At 62.5% G+C, this 15,817-nt stretch overlaps 1 protein-coding gene across 1 annotated transcript in view; it reads right to left on the bottom strand.

Moving 5' to 3' along the window:
- Nucleotides 1–3,027: 3,027 nt before the first annotated feature.
- The window catches only part of hirip3 (HIRA interacting protein 3), a 50,872-nt gene continuing 38,082 nt past the window's right edge, over nucleotides 3,028–15,817 (bottom strand). Inside the window, exon 7 of the mRNA XM_078206112.1 lies at nucleotides 3,028–3,326. Coding sequence (XP_078062238.1) covers nucleotides 3,163–3,326 — 164 coding nt within the window. The 3' untranslated portion in view covers nucleotides 3,028–3,162. The remainder of the gene's footprint in view (nucleotides 3,327–15,817) is intronic.

Raw genomic sequence — 15,817 nt, 5'->3', positions numbered from 1 at the left:
CCATATACAAAATTTAAGACGGACGCCAAGGTGAGGGAGGGGCCTCTGACCCACTGGCAGGAATGTTTGACCGTTGCCCCGTTCTCTGCGGCCCTGCTCTCGCTGCCTCCGTCCCAGCGCGGCTGGACTGGGTCCAGGAGTTCTGGCCGGATGCGGGCTCCCCGTGTTCAGCGGGTTGAACCGTTTCTTCTCCATCTCTCTCGCTCGCTCTCTCTCCAGTTCCCACATCCCGCTGTCGGGAAGAGAGCCAGCAGCGAGATTGAGACAGAAAGGGGGCGGAGAGAGAGAGAGAGACAGGGAGAGAGGGGGGAACGCAGAGAGAGAGAGGGGGGAACGCAGAGAGAGAGAGAGAGAGAGAGGGGGGAACGCAGAGAGAGAGACAGGGAGAGAGAGAGGGGGGAACGCAGGGAGAGAGAGGGGGAACGCAGAGAGAGAGACAGGGAGAGAGGGGGGAACGCAGGGAGAGAGAGGGGGGAACGCAGAGAGAGAGACAGGGAGAGAGAGAGGGGGGAACGCAGAGAGAGAGAGATAGGGAGAGAGAGAGGGGGGAACGCAGAGAGAGAGACAGGGAGAGAGAGAGAGAGGGGAACGCAGAGAGAGAGACAGGGAGAAAGAGGGGGGAACGCAGAGAGGGAGAGAGAGAGGGGGGAACGCAGAGAGACAGGGAGAGAGAAAGGAGGGAACGCAGAGAGAGAGACAGGGAGAGAGAGGGGGGAACGCAGAGAGAGAGACAGGGAGAGAGAGAGGGGGGAACGCAGAGAGAGAGACAGGGAGAGAGAGAGGGGGGAACGCAGAGAGAGAGACAGGGAGAGAGAGAGGGGGGAACGCAGGGAGAGAGAGGGGGGAACGCAGAGAGAGAGACAGGGAGACAGAGAGGGGAGGACGCAGACAGAGAGACAGGGAGAGAGAGGGGAAACGCAGAGAGAGAGACAGGGAGAGAGAGAGGGGGGGACGCAGAGAGAGAGACAGGGAGAGAGAGAGGGGGGAACGCAGAGAGAGAGAGGGGGGAAACGCAGAGAGAGAGACAGGGAGAGAGAGAGGGGGGGACGCAGAGAGAGAGACAGGGAGAGAGAGAGGGGGGAACACAGAGAGAGAGACAGGGAGAGAGAGAGGGGGGAACGCAGAGAGAGAGACAGGGAGAGAGAGAGGGGGGAACGCAGAGAGAGAGACAGGGAGAGAGAGAGGGGGGAACGCAGAGAGAGAGAGACAGGGAGAGAGAGAGGGGGGAACGCAGAGAGAGAGAGGGGAACGCAGAGAGAGAGAGACAGGGAGAGAGAGAGGGGGGGACGCAGAGAGAGAGACAGGGAGAGAGAGAGGGGGGAACGCAGAGAGAGAGACAGGGAGAGAGAGAGGGGGGAACGCAGAGAGAGAGAGAGACAGGGAGAGAGGGGGGAACGCAGAGAGAGAGACAGGGAGAGAGAGAGGGGGGAACGCAGAGAGAGAGAGGGGAACGCAGAGAGAGAGACAGGGAGAGAGAGAGGGGGGAACGCAGAGAGAGAGACAGGGAGAGAGAGAGGGGGGAACGCAAAGAGAGAGACAGGGAGAGAGAGAGGGGGATACAAAGAGAGAAAGAAAGGGGGGGGAGAGAGGGGGGAACGCAGAGAGACAGGGAGAGAGGGACAGAGTGAGGGAGAGAGAGAGACAGAGAGAGAAAGGAGACGGGGGGGAGAGAGACAGAGAGAGAGGGGAGACAGGGGGAGAGAGACAGAGAGAGAGGGGAGACGGGGGGAGAGAGAGGGAGGGGGCGGAAAGAGAGACAAAGAGGGGGACAGAGAGAGAGAGGGAGGGAAGACGGACGGATCATGAGCAAAAGGGAGTAAGGAAGGCAGAGAAGGGAAAGACAGCGGGGGAGGGGGGGGGAGAGAGAGAGAAAAGGGTAGGGGAGGGAGGGAGAAAGAGAGGGGGAGAGAGGCGGACGTAGGCAGAGAGAGGAGCGAGAGGAGTGAGTGGGTACGGAGGGAGAGAGGGGACTGAAGGCAGAAGGGGAGAGAGAGGGGTACAGAGATGGAGCGGGGACTGAGAGGGGGTACAGAGGTGGAGGGGAGAGTTAGGGGAGAGTTAGGGGGGAGTGAGAGGGGGTACAGAGATGGAGCAGGGGCAGAGAGGGGGTACAGAGATGGAGCAGGGACAGAGAGGGGGTACAGAGAGGGGGTACAGAGACGGAGCGGGGACAGAGAGGGGGTACAGAGAGGGAGCAGGGACAGAGAGGGGGTACAGAGACGGAGCGGGGACTGAGAGGGGGTACAGAGAGGGAGCGGGGACTGAGAGGGGGTACAGAGAGGGAGCGGGGACAGAGAGGGGGTACAGAGAGGGAGCGGGGACAGAGAGGGGGTACAGAGGTGGAGCGGGGACTGAGAGGGGGTACAGAGATGGAGTGGGGACTGAGAGGGGGTACAGAGGTGGAGTGGGGACTGAGAGGGGGTACAGAGGTGGAGTGGGGACTGAGAGGGGGTACAGAGAGGGAGCAGGGACAGAGAGGGGGTACAGAGATGGAGCGGGGACAGAGAGGGGGTACAGAGAGGGAGCAGGGACAGAGAGGGGGTACAGAGAGGGAGCGGGGACAGAGAGGGGGTACAGAGGTGGAGTGGGGACTGAGAGGGGGTACAGAGAGGGAGCGGGGACAGAGAGGGGGTACAGAGATGGAGGGGAGAGTTAGGGTGGGGTACGGAAGCGGGGACAGAGAGGGGGTACAGAGAGGGAGCGGGGACAGAGAGGGGGTACAGAGAGGGAGCGGGGACTGAGAGGGGGTACAGAGACGGAGCGGGGACAGAGAGGGGGTACAGAGAGGGAGCGGGGACTGAGAGGGGGTACAGAGAGGGAGCGGGGACAGAGAGGGGGTACAGAGACGGAGCGGGGACAGAGAGGGGGTACAGAGGTGGAGTGGGGACTGAGAGGGGGTACAGAGAGGGAGCGGGGACTGAGAGGGGGTACAGAGAGGGAGCGGGGACAGAGAGGGGGTACAGAGACGGAGCGGGGACAGAGAGGGGGTACAGAGGTGGAGTGGGGACAGAGAGGGGGTACAGAGAGGGAGCGGGGACTGAGAGGGGGTACAGAGAGGGAGCGGGGACAGAGAGGGGGTACAGAGATGGAGGGGAGAGTTGGGGTGGGGTACGGAAGCGGGGAGGGGGAGGGGGGGAATGTGCGATGGGCTCCTGGAACGGTTCACTCGCTCTCGGCATCATCGCTGATCAGTCCCTTGAGGTTGGACCAGGCGGTCAGCTTCTTGGGAAGCTCCTCCTCCGAGTCAGAGCCCAGGGTCCGCTTGTAACTGCTTCTCGGTGCAGGTTCCATGTCCCAGGCCGATCCCCTGTGACGGCGAGGGCGGCCTGAGAAACAGCAGCTCAGTTAGTGAATGCACCGGGAACGCTGGCCTGTCCCACAGCTAAAACCGGGGCCAGGGGTAGGTTACAGCCCACAGGCTGGGTGCACAACCCCGCGACTCCCCAACTGTCTGTAACACACGGGCCCGACTGTCCCACACACACACACCCGACTGTCCCACACACTCACACCCGACTGTCCCACACACACACACCCGACTGTCCCACACACACACACCCGACTGTCCCACACACACACACCCGACTGTCCCACACACACACACCCGACTGTCCCACACACACACACCCGACTGTCCCACACACACACACCCGACTGTCCCACACACACACACACCCGACTGTCCCACACACACACACACCCGACTGTCCCACACACTCACACCCGACTGTCCCACACACACACACCCGACTGTCCCACACACACTCACCCGACTGTCCCACACACACACACCCGACTGTCCCACACACACACACCCGACTGTCCCACACACACACCCGACTGTCCCACACACACACACCCGACTGTCACACACACACACCCGACTGTCCCACACACACACACCCGACTGTCCCACACACACACACCCGACTGTCCCACACACACACACACCCGACTGTCCCACACACACACACCCGACTGTCCCACACACACACACCCGACTGTCCCACACACACACACCCGACTGTCCCACACACACACACACCCGACTGTCCCACACACACACACCCGACTGTCCCACACACACACACCCGACTGTCCCACACACACACACCCGACTGTCCCACACACACACACCCGACTGTCCCACACACACACACCTGACTGTCCCACACACACACCCGACTGTCCCACACACACCCGACTGTCCCACACACACACACCCGACTGTCCCACACACACACGCACCCGACTGTCCCACACACTCACACCCGACTGTCCCACACACACACACCTGACTGTCCCACACACACACACCTGACTGTCCCACACACACACCCGACTGTCCCACACACACACACCCGACTGTCCCACACACACACGCACCCGACTGTCCCACACACACACGCACCCGACTGTCCCACACACACACGCACCCGACTGTCCCACACACACACGCACCCGACTGCCCCACACACACACGCACCCGACTGTCCCACACACTCACACCCGACTGTCCCACACACACACACCCGACTGTCCCACACACACTCACACCCGACTGTCCCACACACACGCACCCGACTGTCCCACACACACGCACCCGACTGTCCCACACACACGCACCCGACTGTCCCACACACTCACACCCGACTGTCCCACACACACACACCCGACTGTCCCACACACTCACACCCGACTGTCCCACACACACACACCCGACTGTCCCACACACACACTCCCGACTGTCCCACACACACACACCCGACTGTCCCACACACACACACCCGACTGTCCCACACACACACACCCGACTGTCCCACACACACACACACCCGACTGTCCCACACACACGCACCCGACTGTCCCACACATACACACCCGACTGTCCCACACACACGCACACCCGACTGTCCCACACACACCCGACTGTCCCACACACACGCACCCGACTGTCCCACACACACGCACCCGACTGTCCCACACACACACACCCGACTGTCCCACACACACACACACCCGACTGTCCCACACACTCACACCCGACTGTCCCACACACACACACCCGACTGTCCCACACACACGCACCCGACTGTCCCACACATACACACCCGACTGTCCCACACACACGCACACCCGACTGTCCCACACACACGCACCCGACTGTCCCACACATACACACCCGACTGTCCCACACACACACACACCCGACTGTCCCACACACACACGCCCGACTGTCCCACACACACACACACGACTGTCCCACACACACACACCCGACTGTCCCACACACACACACCCGACTGTCCCACACACACACACCCGACTGTCCCACACACACGCACCCGACTGTCCCACACACACGCACCCGACTGTCCCACACACACGCACCCGACTGTCCCACACACGCACCCGACTGTCCCACACACACCCGACTGTCCCACACACGCTCCCGACTGTCCCACACACACACCCGACTGTCCAACACACACTCCCGACTGTCCCACACACACGCACCCGACTGTCCCACACACACACGCACCCGACTGTCCCACACACACACACCCGACTGTCCCACACACTCTCCCGACTGTCCCACACACACACACCCGACTGTCCCACACACTCACCCGACTGTCCCACACACACCCGACTGTCCCACACACACCCGACTGTCCCACACACACGCACCCGACTGTCCCACACACACGCACCCGACTGTCCCACACACACGCACCCGACTGTCCCACACACACGCACCCGACTGTCCCACACACACACACCCGACTGTCCCACACACACACCCGACTGTCCCACACACACCCGACTGTCCCACACACACCCGACTGTCCCACACACACCCGACTGTCCCACACACACACACCCGACTGTCCCACACAAGCACCCGACTGTCCCACACAAGCACCCGACTGTCCCACACACGCACCCGACTCTCCCACACACACCAGACTGTCCCACACACACCCGACTGTCCCACACACACGCACCCGACTGTCCCACACACGCACCCGACTGTCCCACACACGCACACCCGACTGTCCCACACGCACCCGACTGTCCCACACACACACACACCCGACTGTCCCACACACACACACACCCGACTGTCCCACACGCACCCGACTGTCCCACACACACACACACCCGACTGTCCCACACACACCCGACTGTCCCACACGCACCCGACTGTCCCACACACACACACACCCGACTGTCCCACACACACACACACCCGACTGTCCCACACACGCACCCGACTGTCCCACACACACACACACCCGACTGTCCCACACACACACACACCCGACTGTCCCACACACACCCGACTGTCCCACACACACGCACCCGACTGTCCCACACACACGCACCCGACTGTCCCACACACACGCACCCGACTGTCCCACACACACGCACCCGACTGTCCCACACACACGCACCCGACTGTCCCACACACACGCACCCGACTGTCCCACACACACGCACCCGACTGTCCCACACACACGCACCCGACTGTCCCACACACACGCACCCGACTGTCCCACACACACGCACCCGACTGTCCCACACACACGCACCCGACTGTCCCACACACACGCACCCGACTGTCCCACACACACCCGACTGTCCCACACACACGCACACCCGACTGTCCCACACGCACCCGACTGTCCCACACACACGCACACCCGACTGTCCCACACACACACACCCGACTGTCCCACACACACTCACCCGACTGTCCCACACACACACACCCGACTGTCCCACACACACACACCCGACTGTCCCACACACACACACACCCGACTGTCCCACACACACTCACCCGACTGTCCCACACACACGCACCCGACTGTCCCACACACACGCACCCGACTGTCCCACACACACGCACACCCGACTGTCCCACACACACGCACACCCGACTGTCCCACACGCACCCGACTGTCCCACACACACACACACCCGACTGTCCCACACACACACACACCCGACTGTCCCACACACACACACACCCGACTGTCCCACACACACACACCCGACTGTCCCACACACACACACCCGACTGTCCCACACACACACACCCGACTGTCCCACACACACCCGACTGTCCCACACACACGCACCCGACTGTCCCACACACACGCACCCGACTGTCCCACACACACGCACCCGACTGTCCCACACACACGCACCCGACTGTCCCACACACACGCACCCGACTGTCCCACACACACGCACCCGACTGTCCCACACACACGCACCCGACTGTCCCACACACACCCGACTGTCCCACACACACGCACCCGACTGTCCCACACACATGCACCCGACTGTCCCACACACACCCGACTGTCCCACACACACCCGACTGTCCCACACACACCCGACTGTCCCACACACACGCACCCGACTGTCCCACACACACGCACCCGACTGTCCCACACACACGCACCCGACTGTCCCACACACACCCGACTGTCCCACACACACGCACCCGACTGTCCCACACACACGCACCCGACTGTCCCACACACACGCACCCGACTGTCCCACACACACGCACCCGACTGTCCCACACACACGCACCCGACTGTCCCACACACACCCGACTGTCCCACACACGCACCCGACTGTCCCACACACACACCCGACTGTCCCACACACACCCGACTCTCCCACACACACACACACCCGACTGTCCCACACACACACACCCCCCAACACACACACACCCGACTGTTCCACACACACACACCCCCCAACACACACACAGCCCCCAACACACACACACCCCCCAACACACACACACCCGACTGTCCCACACACACACACCCCCCGACACACACACCCGACTGTCCCACACACACGCACCCGACTGTCCCACACACACGCACCCGACTGTCCCACACACACGCACCCGACTGTCCCACACACACGCACCCGACTGTCCCACACACACGCACCCGACTGTCCCACACACACGCACCCGACTGTCCCACACACACGCACCCGACTGTCCCAGACACGCTCCCGACTGTCCCACACACGCACCCGACTGTCCCACACACGCACCCGACTGTCCCACACACGCACCCGACTGTCCCACACACACACACCCGACTGTCCCACACACACACGCACCCGACTGTCCCACACACACCCGACTGTCCCACACACACACCCGACTGTCCCACACACACACACCCGACTGTCCCACACACACACACCCGACTGTCTCTCTCACACACACACCCGACTGTCCCACACACACACACCCGACTGTCCCACACACACACACACACCCGACTGTCCCACACACACACACACCCGACTGTCCCACACACACACACCCGACTGTCCCACACACACACACCCGACTGTCCCACACACACACACCCGACTGTCCCACACACACACACCCGACTGTCCCACACACACCCGACTGTCCCACACACACACACACCCGACTGTCCCACACACACACACACCCGACTGTCCCACACACACACACACCCGACTGTCCCACACACACACCCGACTGTCCCACACACACACACACCCGACTGTCCCACACACACACACACACCCGACTGTCCCACACACACACACACCCGACTGTCCCACACACACACACCCGACTGTCCCACACACACCCGACTGTCCCACACACACACCCGACTGTCCCACACACACCCGACTGTCCCACACACACCCGACTGTCCCACACACACACACCCGACTGTCCCACACACACACACCCGACTGTCCCACACACACACACCCGACTGTCCCACACACACACACCCGACTGTCCCACACACACACACCCGACTGTCCCACACACACACCCGACTGTCCCACACACACACACCCGACTGTCCCACACACACACACCCGACTGTCCCACACACACACACCCGACTGTCCCACACACACACACACCCGACTGTCCCACACACACACACCCGACTGTCCCACACACACACACCCGACTGTCCCCCACACACACACCCGACTGTCCCACACACACACACCCGACTGTCCCACACACACACACCCGACTGTCCCACACACACACACCCGACTGTCCCACACACACACACCCGACTGTCCCACACACAGACACACCCGACTGTCCCACACACACCCGACTGTCCCACACACACACACCCGACTGTCCCACACACACACACACCCGACTGTCCCCCACACACACACCCGACTGTCCCACACACACACACACCCGACTGTCCCCCACACACACACCCGACTGTCCCACACACACACACCCGACTGTCCCACACACACACACACCCGACTGTCCCCCACACACACACCCGACTGTCCCACACACACACACACCCGACTGTCCCCCACACACACACCCGACTGTCCCACACACACCCGACTGTCCCACACACACACACCCGACTGTCCCACACACACACACCCGACTGTCCCACACACACCCGACTGTCCTACACACACGCACCCGACTGTCCCACACACACACACCCGACTGTCCCACACACACACACCCGACTGTCCCACACACACACCCGACTGTCCCCCACACACACACCCGACTGTCCCACACACACACACCCGACTGTCCCACACACACACACCCGACTGTCCCACACACACACACCCGACTGTCCCACACACACACACCCGACTGTCCCACACACACACACCCGACTGTCCCACACACACACACCCGACTGTCCCACACACACACACCCGACTGTCCCACACACACCCGACTGTCCCACACACACACACCCGACTGTCCCACACACACACACCCGACTGTCACACACACCCGACTGTCCCACACACCCGACTGTCCCACACACCCGACTGTCCCACACACACGCACCCGACTGTCCCACACACACGCACCCGACTGTCCCACACACGCACCCGACTGTCCCACACACGCACCCGACTGTCCCACACACACACCCGACTGTCCCACACACACACCCGACTGTCCCACACACACACCCGACTGACCCTCACACACACCCGACTGTCCCACACACACACACCCGACTGTCCCTCTCACACACACACCCGACTGTCCCTCTCACACACACACCCGACTGTCCCACACACACACCCGACTCTCCCACACACACCAGACTGTCCCACACACACCCGACTGTCCCACACACACGCACCCGACTGTCCCACACACGCACCCGACTGTCCCACACACACACACCCGACTGTCCCACACACACACACCCGACTGTCCCACACACACACCCGACTGTCCCACACACACACACCCGACTGTCCCACACACACACACCCGACTGTCCCACACACACTCACACCCGACTGTCCCACACACACACACACCCGACCGTCCCACACACACCCGACTGTCCCACACGCACCCGACTGTCCCACACACACTCACACCCGACTGTCCCACACACACACACACCCGACTGTCCCACACACACACATACCCGACTGTCCCACACACACCCGACTGTCCCACACACACGCACCCGACTGTCCCACACACACGCACCCGACTGTCCCACACACACCCGACTGTCCCACACACACGCACCCGACTGTCCCACACACACGCACCCGACTGTCCCACACACACGCACCCGACTGTCCCACACACACGCACCCGACTGTCCCACACACACGCACCCGACTGTCCCACACACACGCACCCGACTGTCCCACACACACGCACCCGACTGTCCCACACACACGCACCCGACTGTCCCACACACACGCACCCGACTGTCCCACACACACGCACCCGACTGTCCCACACACACGCACCCGACTGTCCCACACACACCCGACTGTCCCACACACACGCACACCCGACTGTCCCACACGCACCCGACTGTCCCACACACACGCACACCCGACTGTCCCACACACACACACCCGACTGTCCCACACACACTCACCCGACTGTCCCACACACACACACCCGACTGTCCCACACACACACACCCGACTGTCCCACACACACACACACGACTGTCCCACACACACTCACCCGACTGTCCCACACACACGCACCCGACTGTCCCACACACACACACCCGACTGTCCCACACACACACACCCGACTGTCCCACACACACACACCCGACTGTCCCACACACACCCGACTGTCCCACACACACGCACCCGACTGTCCCACACACACACACCCGACTGTCTCCCACACACACACCCGACTGTCCCCCACACACACACCCGACTGTCCCACACACACACACCCGACTGTCCCACACACACACACCCGACTGTCCCACACACACACACCCGACTGTCCCACACACACACACCCGACTGTCCCACACACACACACCCGACTGTCCCACACACACACACCCGACTGTCCCACACACACCCGACTGTCCCACACACACACACCCGACTGTCCCACACACACACACCCGACTGTCACACACACCCGACTGTCCCACACACCCGACTGTCCCACACACACGCACCCGACTGTCCCACACACACGCACCCGACTGTCCCACACACGCACCCGACTGTCCCACACACGCACCCGACTGTCCCACACACACACCCGACTGTCCCACACACACACCCGACTGTCCCACACACACACCCGACTGACCCTCACACACACCCGACTGTCCCACACACACACCCGACTGTCCCACACACACACACCCGACTGTCCCACACACACACCCGACTGACCCTCACACACACCCGACTGTCCCACACACACACCCGACTGTCCCTCTCACACACACACCCGACTGTCCCTCTCACACACACACCCGACTGTCCCTCTCACACACACACACCCGACTGTCCCTCTCACACACACACCCGACTGTCCCTCTCACACACACACCCGACTGTCCCACACACACCCGACTGTCCCACACACACCCGACTGTCCCACACACACCCGACTCTCCCACACACACACCCGACTCTCCCACACACACACCCGACTGTCCCACACACACACACACACCCGACTGTCCCACACACACCCGACTGTCCCACACACGCACACCCGACTGTCCCACACACACCCGACTGTCCCACACACACCCGACTGTCCCACACACACACACGCACCCGACTGTCCCACACACGCACCCGACTGTCCCACACGCACCCGACTGTCCCACACACACGCACCCGACTGTCCCACACACACGCACCCGACTGTCCCACACATACGCACCCGACTGTCCCACACACACGCACCCGACTGTCCCACACACACACACCCGACTGTCCCACACACACACCCGACTGTCCCACACACACCCGACTGTCCCACACACACCCGACTGTCCCACACACACCCGACTGTCCCACACACACACCCGACTCTCCCACACACACCAGACTGTCCCACACACACCCGACTGTCCCACACACACGCACCCGACTGTCCCACACACGCACCCGACTGTCCCACACACGCACACCCGACTGTCCCACACACACTCACACCCGACTGTCCCACACACACACACACCCGACTGTCCCACACACACACACACCCGACTGTCCCACACGCACCCGACTGTCCCACACACACACACACCCGACCGTCCCACACACACCCGACTGTCCCACACGCACCCGACTGTCCCACACACACTCACACCCGACTGTCCCACACACACACACACCCGACTGTCCCACACACGCACCCGACTGTCCCACACACACACACACCCGACTGTCCCACACACACACACACCCGACTGTCCCACACGCACCCGACTGTCCCACACACACGCACCCGACTGTCCCACACACACGCACCCGACTGTCCCACACACACGCACCCGACTGTCCCACACACACGCACCCGACTGTCCCACACACACGCACCCGACTGTCCCACACACACACGCACCCGACTGTCCCACACACACGCACCCGACTGTCCCACACACACGCACCCGACTGTCCCACACACACGCACCCGACTGTCCCACACACACGCACCCGACTGTCCCACACACACGCACCCGACTGTCCCACACACACCCGACTGTCCCACACGCACCCGACTGTCCCACACACACGCACACCCGACTGTCCCACACACACACACCCGACTGTCCCACACACACTCACCCGACTGTCCCACACACACTCACCCGACTGTCCCACACACACACACCCGACTGTCCCACACACACACACCCGACTGTCCCACACACACACACACCCGACTGTCCCACACACACTCACCCGACTGTCCCACACACACGCACCCGACTGTCCCACACACACGCACCCGACTGTCCCACACACACGCACACCCGACTGTCCCACACACACGCACACCCGACTGTCCCACACGCACCCGACTGTCCCACACACACACACACCCGACTGTCCCACACACACACACACCCGACTGTCCCACACACACACACACCCGACTGTCCCACACACACACACACCCGACTGTCCCACACACACACACCCGACTGTCCCACACACACACACCCGACTGTCCCACACACACACACCCGACTGTCCCACACACACCCGACTGTCCCACACACACGCACCCGACTGTCCCACACACACGCACCCGACTGTCCCACACACACGCACCCGACTGTCCCACACACACGCACCCGACTGTCCCACACACACGCACCCGACTGTCCCACACACACCCGACTGTCCCACACACACGCACCCGACTGTCCCACACACATGCACCCGACTGTCCCACACACACCCGACTGTCCCACACACACCCGACTGTCCCACACACACGCACCCGACTGTCCCACACACACGCACCCGACTGTCCCACACACACGCACCCGACTGTCCCACACACACCCGACTGTCCCACACACACGCACCCGACTGTCCCACACACACGCACCCGACTGTCCCACACACACGCACCCGACTGTCCCACACACACGCACCCGACTGTCCCACACACACGCACCCGACTGTCCCACACACACCCGACTGTCCCACACACGCACCCGACTGTCCCACACACACACCCGACTGTCCCACACACACCCGACTCTCCCACACACACACACACCCGACTGTCCCACACACACACACCCCCCAACACACACACACCCGACTGTTCCACACACACACCCCCCCCAACACACACACACCCCCCAACACACACACACCCCCCAACACACACACACCCGACTGTCCCACACACACACACCCCCCGACACACACACCCGACTGTCCCACACACACGCACCCGACTGTCCCACACACACGCACCCGACTGTCCCACACACACGCACCCGACTGTCCCACACACACGCACCCGACTGTCCCACACACACGCACCCGACTGTCCCACACACACGCACCCGACTGTCCCACACACACGCACCCGACTGTCCCACACACGCACCCGACTGTCCCAGACACGCTCCCGACTGTCCCACACACGCACCCGACTGTCCCACACACGCACCCGACTGTCCCACACACGCACCCGACTGTCCCACACACACACACCCGACTGTCCCACACACACACGCACCCGACTGTCCCACACACACCCGACTGTCCCACACACACACCCGACTGTCCCACACACACACACCCGACTGTCCCACACACACACACCCGACTGTCTCTCTCACACACACACCCGACTGTCCCACACACACACACCCGACTGTCCCACACACACACACACACCCGACTGTCCCACACACACACACACCCGACTGTCCCACACACACACACCCGACTGTCCCACACACACACACCCGACTGTCCCACACACACACACCCGACTGTCCCACACACACACACCCGACTGTCCCACACACACCCGACTGTCCCACACACACACACACCCGACTGTCCCACACACACACACACCCGACTGTCCCACACACACACCCGACTGTCCCACACACACACACACCCGACTGTCCCACACACACACACACACCCGACTGTCCCACACACACACACACCCGACTGTCCCACACACACACACCCGACTGTCCCACACACACCCGACTGTCCCACACACACACCCGACTGTCCCACACACACCCGACTGTCCCACACACACCCGACTGTCCCACACACACACACCCGACTGTCCCACACACACACACCCGACTGTCCCACACACACACACCCGACTGTCCCACACACACACCCGACTGTCCCACACACACACACCCGACTGTCCCACACACACACACCCGACTGTCCCACACACACACACCCGACTGTCCCACACACACACACACCCGACTGTCCCACACACACACACCCGACTGTCCCCCACACACACACCCGACTGTCCCCCACACACACACCCGACTGTCCCACACACACACACCCGACTGTCCCACACACACACACCCGACTGTCCCACACACACCCGACTGTCCCACACACACACACCCGACTGTCCCACACACACACACCCGACTGTCCCACACACACCCGACTGTCCCACACACACCCGACTGTCCCCCACACACACACCCGACTGTCCCCCACACACACACCCGACTGTCCCACACACACACACCCGACTGTCCCACACACACACACCCGACTGTCCCACACACACACACCCGACTGTCCCACACACACACACCCGACTGTCCCACACACACACACCCGACTGTCCCACACACACACACCCGACTGTCCCACACACACACACCCGACTGTCCCACACACACCCGACTGTCCCACACACACACACCCGACTGTCCCACACACACACACCCGACTGTCA

This window comes from Mustelus asterias, unplaced genomic scaffold (assembly GCF_964213995.1).
Source record: "Mustelus asterias unplaced genomic scaffold, sMusAst1.hap1.1 HAP1_SCAFFOLD_1284, whole genome shotgun sequence".
Classification (NCBI taxonomy): Eukaryota; Metazoa; Chordata; class Chondrichthyes; order Carcharhiniformes; family Triakidae; genus Mustelus; species Mustelus asterias.
This window is presented reverse-complemented; position numbering and strand designations above follow the sequence as displayed.